Source organism: Tupaia chinensis, unplaced genomic scaffold (assembly GCF_000334495.1).
Source record: "Tupaia chinensis unplaced genomic scaffold, TupChi_1.0 Scaffold000521_1, whole genome shotgun sequence".
NCBI lineage: Eukaryota > Metazoa > Chordata > Mammalia > Scandentia > Tupaiidae > Tupaia > Tupaia belangeri.
This window is the reverse complement of record NW_006160034.1, coordinates 1069695-1080280: the sequence shown is the minus strand read 5'-3', so window position 1 is coordinate 1080280 and position 10586 is coordinate 1069695. Positions and strand designations below refer to the sequence as shown.

Genomic DNA, 10586 nt, shown 5'->3' with positions numbered 1-10586 from the left:
CCCCAGGGGAGATGGCCACGTTGCAATCCCTTCTCCTCCATTCTCCTCTCGGGATCTTGGGCACGCACACACACGTGCCCGGTGTTAGTTTAAGCCACCAGGTACGGGACACGAACCACGGTCGACTACATGGGAGTCCAGAGACATAGCCATTACGCTAACTGCTGGTCCCAAGACTTCGTTTTCTTCACGGTACTTTCCCAGAAGGTTTCCGCAATACTTTCTGGCTATAAAGTGACAAACGTGTCACCTACCCTTTAGTTTTCAAGAAAATTCAACCACTTCTACCTCCCTAGAGCGGCCAGGCAAGGGGTCTGAGCTGCCCCACCCGGCCCCGGCCCCAAGCACGTGTGGGGTCTCAAGGCCTGGCCACGTCCGCAGCCTCCTCTGGTGGCATCAGTCTCATAAGCTCAGCTCCGCAGAGGCTGAAGGTTACAAGCTCAAACAGACAAGATGGAGGAAAGCAGGAAGGCCAAGAAGGCGGGTCTGGTCTAATTCTTGACTTAGCTTCAGAGACTCATATCTGAGTCCTCTTAAAAAATAAAGTGGGACCAGCAGTTAGCGTAATGGCTATGTTGCTGGACTCCCATGTAGTCGACCGTGGTTCGCGTCCCGGACCCGGTGGCTTAAACTCCACCACGGTCGTGTGTGCCCAAGATCCCGAGAGGAGAATGGAGGAGAAGGGATTGTGGGGTGGTCATCACCCCGGAGGGTGATATCTCGCTTTCTGTCTCTCTATCTCTCTCTGTCTGTCTGGCAAGCACACGCGCCCTATAGCAAAAATCTCTCAAAAAATAAAAGAAGATAAAAGAGGATGTCATTGGAGCCAGCAGGTGGCATGGTGGTTAAGGCACTGGACTCTTACATGGCTGACCATAGTTCAAGTCTCAGATTCAGTGACCTGAAACTCACGGTGGGCCCGTGTGCATGCATGCATCCTGTATCTGTCTGTCTGTCTCTCTCTCCTGCAAGCACACACACTCCATGGCAAAAACCTAAAAGGAAACCGAAACAAACAAAAGGATGTTGTAGATAGAAAATGAGGAGTTAAGATTTTTTTAAATTATTCATTTCTTCTGTGACAGAGACCGAGAGAGAGAAGAGGCCCCAGCAGGGTTCTCACACCACAGCCCACCCCCACCGCCAGCCAGCCCAGATCCTGGACACACACGGGCACACACAGCCATTGTGCACAGGGAACAGGGAGGCTCTGGGTTGTGAACCTGGGACCATTCCGCGAGGGTGTATCCTCTCAGAGGGCTGCACTCCCACTGTGCCGCTATGGCCCCGGGAGCTCTTTCTCACTGTGGGTAGAGATGTGTGGGCACCCAGGAGCCACACAGGGGAGAGAGGCACCCTCCACCTCTGGGGAACACCATGCAGTGGGGCCCAGCGGCACCAGGGCAGAAGGCGCTGCTGCAGCCCCTCCGGAGAGGCGGGCTGACGGGGCCCAGCGGGATGGCAGCACCACGGACAGGGGGAAGGGGTGGAGCCGAGGAGGAGACCGTGGAGGGGCAGCTGTGGGACTGAGCAGAGATCTGCTCCTGAGCACGTGCAAGACTCCCCACTGGGGGCTGAGGCGCGCCAGGGGGTGGCTGGGGTATGAGCTGGGGACACCGGTCCTATGGCTGTTGGTATAAATCCCACCCGCAGCCTGGTGGGGCCGAGGGAAATTCAGATGACACAGGATTGATGGGGGCCCAGCTTAGGTAATTCATTATTTAAGAAGTGAACGGCTGTGATGTTTCCAAATACGGCGGGAACTCAGCGGCCGGAACTCAGCGGCCGGAACTCAGCGGCTCCGTACAGCTCGAACCACGCGTATTTCGTGATTTAAGTTGATATACATAGATTTGTACTCTTGGTTTGAAGTATTTAAAAAATGGAACACTGGATCAAACCTAATAAAGCTATTTATCAAATATCACCAGTGGGGACTTTGGAATTATATTAGAATAAAGAGTTACAGGGAATTTGCAACTTTGCAAATACATGCTTTCAGTAGGGGCTAAAAATCTTTCTTCTGAATAAATTAAACAAAGAGTGATCCCCTCTTGGCTGAAGGAAAGGTTAAGGCGCTGGACTCCGCATGGCTGACTGCGGTTTGAGTCCCGGACCTGGTGACTTTTTATTTTCTACGAAACTGGAAACGAGAGAGCCCATGTAAGTGATTAACCCCCCTAGTACTCAAAGCAATTCTGCTTGCCTTTACAATGAAGGGTCAGCCCAGGTACAAAGCAGAAAAGCCATCCCTTGACCCTCTGCCTTTCCATCACTTGCGAGCAAAGACCGGAAACAGAATGAATGCTAAAGCTCCCGAATGCCAACCGGCAAAACACAGTGGTTCTCGACAGTGGGGAAAGACTTCGGAATTTTCCTTAGGTATTTGTCATCCAACTGTCTTTTCATTCATACCATAAACCTTTTCTGGAAGTTTTATTTTATTTTATTAATTAATTTATTTTTTAGAGAGAGATTTCTGCTATAGGGTGCATGCACTCACTACAGAGACAGAGAGAGACAAAGAGACAGACAGTGAGAAATCACCCTCTAGGAAGGTTGCCCACGCCGCAATCCCTTCTCCTCCATGCTCCTCTCGGGATTTTGGGCACACATGTACATGCGCCCAGAATGAATTTTAAGCCACCAGGTCTAGGGCTCAAACCACAGTCAACTACGTGGGAGTCCAGGGACATAACCATTATGCCATCTGCTGGTTCTGGTTTTATTTAAGTCCAAACAGCATAACAATAACCAGGAGTGCTAAATATCTGACCTTGGAGTTCCTTCATTATCTAAAACACCTCCCAACTTAGCAGGAAAAAGAATTATTTTTCCACGTCATCCTCCCTGTTTTCATTACTCCTTCGACCCTTTACTGCCCTGGGTCTGTTTCCTGTTTTCCTGAACAACACTCATTAAGGCAAATCAGCACTGTGTCTGGGACACTTGGTGAAAACCGGTTGCCAGGGAAGCATGCGCACTGCCGGGAGCCACCACGCTAACCCGGGCCGCGAGGACAGAGCAGTGAGGGTCGCCTCCTAGATGTCGGTGACCCTGACGTGCACCCACAGGCACACCCACCAAGCAGCAGCACTGCGTTTCACCTAGACTGTTGTTCAGAGAAGTCGGGGTCATGTTTCTGCTATTCATCTCCCCCGCACCCACCCCAGCTGGCTGGCTTTCTTTTTCCTTTCTCTCCCCCAGCTCCCCAATTCCTGGACAAGACGGAAATGTTCCTGAGGTGCCTGCAGGTTTTCTTCATGCAAAACAGCCTGTGAATAGCACGGGCGATGCTGTGCAGAAGCTGGCGATGAACCAGCCCTTCCGGAAAAAAACGCCCTCTCCAGAATATTCCGACACGGCATTCAAGGGATGAAGCAATTACATTGGGCCTAAATTGGGGAGTTCCAGGAGCATGGGGGCGATGAGTCAGCCCCTGGTCGTCAGCACTCCCCACCTGCTGCTGGCCTGTCCCACATCATCACGCGGACATGGGCCATTTCTCCTGGGTTTCCTGCTCAATAAAATATCCTCTCTTTTGGGTCCTTTCTTTCAACTTACTTCCCTGCTATTTTGTCAAATGAAAGAAATGTACATCCCTTTGAAATTGTGTTATTTAAGAGTATTTGGGTTGTGTCAGAAATTGACAACTAGTTATTATTTATTTATCGCATAATAAACAACTTCATTAAAAGCGCTCCCACACTCTCCACTGCTCTGCTGTCCCTCATCTGCAGGTTCATCACGTACACTCGCACAGCCACAGCGGGCCAAGAACAGAAAGGATGGATGATAAACCCATTTTGTTTTCTGTTCCTTAAAAAAAAAAGTTTCCTATGCCTAGAAGAATAAAGAATTTTCAGTGTCTTTGCTTTTCATACAAATTCCAAATCAGAAAAGACATCGTTTTCGTTAGTTTGCAATGAATTGTGGGTGAGACTTAACGGCATTTCAGGGCATCTTTCCAGCTGTCTCCCCATAACCTTAGGAGGGACCGTAGTTTGAAGCCAGGAGAGGCCAAGCGCCACCGGCAGCTCAGAGGGAGGGGAGCAGACACTGTGGTTTCTTACGAGCCTACGTGTGCCCAGCCCGCCTCTGTGGAGGTCCTCTCCCTCACTCTCCTCCTCCAGGATTTTCCTAGGCGGTACAGTGCAACTTAAAATGCACTGTGAGGGCCAGCAGATGGTGTAGAGGTTATGTTGCTGGACTCCCACATTCGCCGACTGTGGTTCAAGTCCCAGACCTGGTAGCTTGAAATTCATACCAGGCATGTGTGCATGCATGCACAAGATCCCGTGAGGAGAAGGGATTGTGGTGTGGCCATTCCCCCTGGGGGGTGATTTCTCACTTTCCTCTCACTGTCTCTCCCTTTCCCCACCCCCCAGTGCACGTGCCCCAAGGCAATAACCTCTAGTAAATAAATAAATAGACTGTGATGGTCTGCTTGGGGTAACATGACTGGATTAGGAATACAGAGAAAAGGTCTTACTCGGGGTGTGTCCAAGGGCGTGTTTCCAGAAGGACTGAAGTGTGGGTCTGCATGGGCTGGATGTGGCTGATCCACCCACACATGAGCCTATCAACCAGGGACCCAGACAGAGTAAATACAGAAGACGCGTGTCTCTTCTGAGTCAGAGCGAGACACCTTCTTCTATTGCCTGGAACACCAGAACTCAGGGCTCGTCGGCCTTCAGGGTCCTGAGGTCATACCAGGGGTCCCAGTTCTCAGGCTGTCAGCCACGTGGTCCCATCATGGGCTTCCCTGCCTCAGGGCCTCTGGATTCGGACTGAGCCATGCCACCAGACCCCAGGGTCTCCAGCTTGCTGACGGCTGCTGTGGGACTCAGCTGCCACGCTCATGTGAGGGCCTCCCCGGCAAGTCCCCCCATAGATGCCTACACAGCCCTGCTGGTCCTGTCTGCCTAGAGGACATCTCAGCGACATAGAGCTACGCTGTCACCGCCATGAAGACACAGACGAACCTGGTCCTCGGAGAGCCTAGGGCCAAGCGGGCGAGCAGTTTCCTAACTGCAGGTTGGCATGTTCCACTCTCCCATCGGAAGCTGTGATAACCTCCCTGGGAAATTCTGTCTTTACTCCCCTGGAAATGACCGTCCTCGACTCGGACGTGGACCTATTCAACCACCAGCTCATTCCTACACCTTCACACAAGTACAGGTCTGTGTCACAAAGAAGCCAGGACTGGTGTCATCTCTGGGGACAGTTCACAACAGGCACCACCTCACGAGCAGACACAGGTGGCCAGAGCACATGGGAGGGAGGTCACCAAGCAGCCAGCTAGCTGCATGTGACCTGGGGGCCCCAGTGGGGAGCAGAGCCAGGCTTCCAGATGCACTGAAAAGACAGCTGCTCTCCTGCCTGCCTCAGAGCAGCAGTATTTAAGAATTTAACACCTAACTACAATCGGGTTTTACCCATCCCGGAGTAAAAGCCTGGTTTCTGGCAATAAAAAGGCTTTGCCAAGTCATTTCTCTGTATTTCATTCAGCCTTGCTAATGCATCCTGTCCTACCAGGAGAAGCTTGATGGGGAGCTCGAGTAATCCTTTTAGGACAGATAAGAACACTCTGCCCAGGCTCCCAGGGTGTTTCTTTATGATGGGATTTGTTCTCTGCTATTGCCTTGAGATTAGTGACTGATGACCTGATCTAAACCCCCTCAAAAACTCTCTAAAACTGACGTAACTAATAGGTAACGCTCTCCCGTAAGACGGCTCTAAGGCCCTCCACAATAATACGCCACCAGCGAATGCTTCAGGCCCCGTGTTGGGCTGCTCCTTGTTGCAGGATGGAACACCTGCGTGGACCATTCCTCTCACCCATGCTCCCCATGTGTTGCGCCGGGTCCCTGGACAGCCCGCTAGAACACGGCTCGCCGGGCCCCACTCTGGAGTGCCTGATGCAGCGGGTCTAGGAGGAGGCCGGGATGTGCATTTCTAACTCACTCCCAGGACGACTCTGACACCCCGGCACTGCTCCGCTGGGAGGGGCCACGACATGCACCTGGAATGCTTTCTCCCCGGTAAGCTCTTCTCCAATCCTGTCAAACCCTAGGGGGCCAGGGACAGCCAGGCCTCCTTCCTCTTCCCTGGCTCTGAGAAGGCCCACTGAGGAAGAGGGAGTGAATGCCGGACACCCTGGCTGCCTCTTTCCTCTTTTGCTTGCACATCCATGAAGGATAGCCGGGAACGCACCTGGTTCTGCCTACAGCTCTCTCAGCTTTGGGGCAATGTTCTCCCTGGCTGTGGCCTGCGGTGCTGGCATGGGTTTCACTCGAGTAGCCAATTCTAACACTCAGGATTTGAGCTTAGCAAAAGGGAGGACAGAAGTGAAGTACACTCTCTACCGAGGTTCCAGTCCCCATCCTGAGCTGCAAAGGAAGCACCCCTGTTTTCCTTCACAAAAGCACAGGCTTCCCTCGGGGACCCAGAGAGATGAGGCGCAGATGGGCCAGGGGCACTGAAGCCCCCACCTAATTACAGGACTAAGGCCATCTTTCCTTTTTCTTTTTTTTTTCTTTAAAGAATTATTTATTAGGGCTGACAGGTGGCATAGTAGCTAAGGTGCTGGACTCCCACACGGCCGACTGAGGTTCAAGTCCTGGACCTGGAGGCTTGCTTTCTCACTTTCTCTCTCTCTTTGTCTCATCTCTCTCTGGTCAAATATAATAATAATAATAAATAATTATTTTAAAAAATATTTATTTAGGGGTCAGCAGGTGGCGTGGTGGCTAAGGTGTTGGGCTCCCACATGGCCAGTTGCAGTTTGAGTCCCAGATCTGGTAGCTTGCTTTTCTACTTTCCCTCTCTTTCTATCTCTCTCTGTTCAAATAAAAATAATAATAATAATAATAAAAGTTTTAAAAAGAATTCATTTTATTTTTAATTATTATTTTTAAAATTTACAACAGGGTGCATGTGCTCAAGACACACACACAGAAAAAACCACCAGGTCCAGAACTTGAACCATGGTCAGCCATGTGGTAGTTCAGAGCCGTAACCACCAGGCTGGCCCGAACTAAGACCCTCTTAACAAAACTCCACTTGGACTCCCAATGCTCAGCTTCCAACGCCAGCTACTCTGCAAAACCTTCCCTGCCTGTACTTCTGAAGGACACGCCTCCGCCTACTTGTACATGAGTCCTTCTCAGTGTCTGCTCCAGGCCTGTGCCCCCTGAACTGTACGTGGAAAGTACTCACGGAATAGTGGCTGAATTTAAGGGAAACGTGCAGTTGAACAGTGCACACCGGAGGCGCACCGTCACCAAAGCAGAAGTCAGAGGAAGTCCATCTCAACAGCATTTCCTCCTGGAAGTTTTTTCCACAACAAAGTCTGTCCGAAAATGCCCTTCAGGAGAATCAGCACGTGCCGAAAGACCTTTCATCGTGCTTCTGCACATTTCCAAACATTCTACCTATTGTTGGCAGTGCATTTATTATATAATGTATATGTCCCCTAAAAACGTTCAATAGTGAAACGAAAATTAAGCTGGGGAAATAACGCAGAAGTTGACGTTCTTGATGATTCCCTTCGTTTACAGAAGCACGGTCGCTACTTAGCTCAGAGGATCAAAAAATAATAAAATAAAATAATATAATACAACATAAAATAAAATAATGGCGGCATTGAGTACATTTTTCTTTCACGAGAACAAGAAGGCCACTGACCTCAGAATGAGCTGTAACATCACGTCCTCACAATGCAAGCCGATGAGAGTTCTGAACAGCGCCAGGGACACCACGCAAAGCTGGGGAGGAAGAGCACAGTCTACTCAGATCTCGGCACGGGGACGCCGCCCTCACAGGTGGGCAATCAGTCAGGATCACAATACGAAACGACCTCTTTTTATTTTTTTCCTATTAAAGCAGTTTTAATAAAAAGCATGCTACTGCAGAGAGAATGTGCATTCAGAATCCCGGGCCTTCTTAGGGGATTTGGTCCGAAAGCCAGTGGGTCGAATGAGGCCATTATGTAGGACGAGCCTTCTACAAGAATGCCTGTGTTAGTCCCAGCTTTTAAAGATCAAGATAAACATAGCCCCTGTCTCCCCAGTACACACACGCGTGTACACACGCACACGCGCACACACTCAGACGCAGCGGTCTCATGTTTAGGCCATTTATTTCTTGAGTTACTTTCAAATATGACATTGGTTATTTCTAGGACAGACTCAGAAAACTGCACATCAGCTGTACGAGCCTCACTTTAGAGTTCTCTACTCCAGTCCTGCCAAACCCCAGGGGACCAGCTGACATCTCCCCTCGTGTCTTTTTTTTTTTTTTTGCTATACAGTGCATGCACTCACCAGAGAGACAGAAAGCAAGAAATCACCCCCCAGGGGGGATGGCCACGCCGCAATCCCTTTTCCTCCATTCTCCTCTCGGGATCTTGGGCACGCACGCACACGCGCCCGGCCTGAGTTTAAGCCACCGGGTCCAGGACTCAAACCACGGTCGACCACATGGGAGTCCAGCGACATAGCCATGATGCCAACTGCTGGTCTCCCTGTTTTAGTTTAGAGCAAATATTCATGTCTCATAGTGCTGAGGGCATGGTGCTGTACTTATTTCTAAGAAGTTCATTAGAAAACAAGAACTTTTTTTTTCTATCTCAGATTTCCAAAGGAGAAATAAACTACCAAATGGGAAGATATCCAAAGGTGTATTATAAGATCATTTTCTCCTTTTCATCAATTTATCAATCTACTAGGCCATGGAAGTTATTTAGGCTCTCATTCTTTGCACAAGAGGATAAATGCTACTCTGTGTCTGAGGCTTGAAACCTGGTCAATAAAATGCACAATGATGTAGAGAAATAGCTGCACTTGGCCTGCCCCAAACATCTCTTATAACCAGGACAGTTCCTACTGTAACTACACGGTAGTTAGCCAAACGCAACACTCTGTCCCCCTGCAGGTCTGTTGCAATGGCTCTTTCTTTACCTGGAATGCCTTCTCCTGCTTCCTCCTCAGGCTAACTCCTATTTATCCTCAAAGACTTAGCTTAGGGGGACCAGCAGTTAGTGTAATGGCTATGTCATTGGACTCCCATGTAGTCAACCATGGTTCAAGTCCCAGCTTAAACTCACGCCGAGCGTGTGTGCGTGCGTGCCCAAGATCCCAAGAGGAGAATGGAGGAGAAGGGATTGTGGCGTGGCCATCCCCCCTGGGGGTGATTGCTCGTTTTCTGTCTCTCTGTCTCTCTCTGTCTTTCTGGTGAGTGCACACGCCCTATAGCAAAAACCTCTCCAAAAAAAGAAAAAACAAAAGACTTCGCTTAGGCACCAAATTCCCTAGGAGATCTCTCTGCTCCTCACAATTCTATCACCCAGCACCTGCTTCTTATCCATGCCCCAGTAACCCCTGCAAATCCCCACTAAGGGTGTGCACCGGGTGTATTTGCCTTTTTGTTACTGACTTGGAAGACTTCATTATTCTACATACAAGTATCTCAAATACACGGTCTGCAAAAACATCCTACCATTTTGTGGATTGTCTTTTCTTTTTTTTTTTTTTTTTTAAGAATTATTTTTTTTCATTTTTCTTTTTTTTAAGAATTATTTATTTTCATTTTACTTATTTATTTTAATTTGACTAGAGAGAGACACACAGAGAGAAAGTGAGAAAGCAAGTCAACAGGTCTGGGACTTGAACAGTGGTCTGCCATGTGAGAGTGTCCAGCACCTTAACCACCACCCCACCTGCTAACCCTGTGGGTTGTCTTCTTTAATTTCTTGATTGTATCCTTTGCGAGCACAACATTTTAAATTATTTTAATCTTGATGAGGCCCAACTTATCTCTGTCTTCTGTTGTTGCTGGTGCTTTTGTTGTCATGTGTAAGAAACCATTGGCAAGGCCACGTGGATCTACTCCTCCCTTCTTTTCTAAGAGCTTTTTGGTTTTAGTCCTTACATTCAGGTCTTTGATCCATTTTGATTAATTTTCTTATATGATGTCAGATAGGATTTTTCATTATTTTGCATGTGAATATCCAATTGTCCCAGCACCATTTATCGAAGAGATTCTTCTTTCTCCCAGAAAATGGTCTTGGAACCCTTGTTGAAAACCCATTAACCACAGATGTAAGGGTTATTTCTGGACTCTCAGTTCTATTCCACTGATCTGTGTGTGTCATCCTATACCAATATCACACTGCTTTGACGACTATAGCTTTGTAGTAGGTTTTGAAATCAAGAAGTGTGGGTTCTCCAACTCTGTTCATTTTCAACCTTGTTTTGACCATCATGGGCCCCTTGCATTTCCATATGAGTTTTAGAATCAGTTTGTCAATTTCAATAAAGAAGTCAGCTAAGAGCATTATAGAGAACACAATCAGTTTCACAGAAATCTATGCAGTGGTCTCACAATAACACTATCAAGTCTTCTAGTCAATGAACATGGGATGTTTTTGCATTCATTGAGGTCTTCTTTAATCTCTTGCAACATTGCTTTGTACTTTTCATACAAGTTTTATACTTTGTTGTGAAATTATTACTAAATATTTTATTAATGTTGGTGCTATCAAGAATGAGATTGTTTTCTTAATGTGATCTTCAGACTGCTCA

The 10586-nt window shown here is 48.4% G+C and overlaps 1 protein-coding gene across 1 annotated transcript in view; it reads right to left on the bottom strand.

The window, feature by feature from the left end:
- FHIP1A (FHF complex subunit HOOK interacting protein 1A) overlaps window positions 1-10586 on the bottom strand; it is a 205138-nt gene that overhangs the window by 26232 nt on the left and 168320 nt on the right. The window contains 1 exon segment of the mRNA XM_014591001.2: window positions 7690-7769. Coding sequence (XP_014446487.1) covers window positions 7690-7769 — 80 coding nt within the window.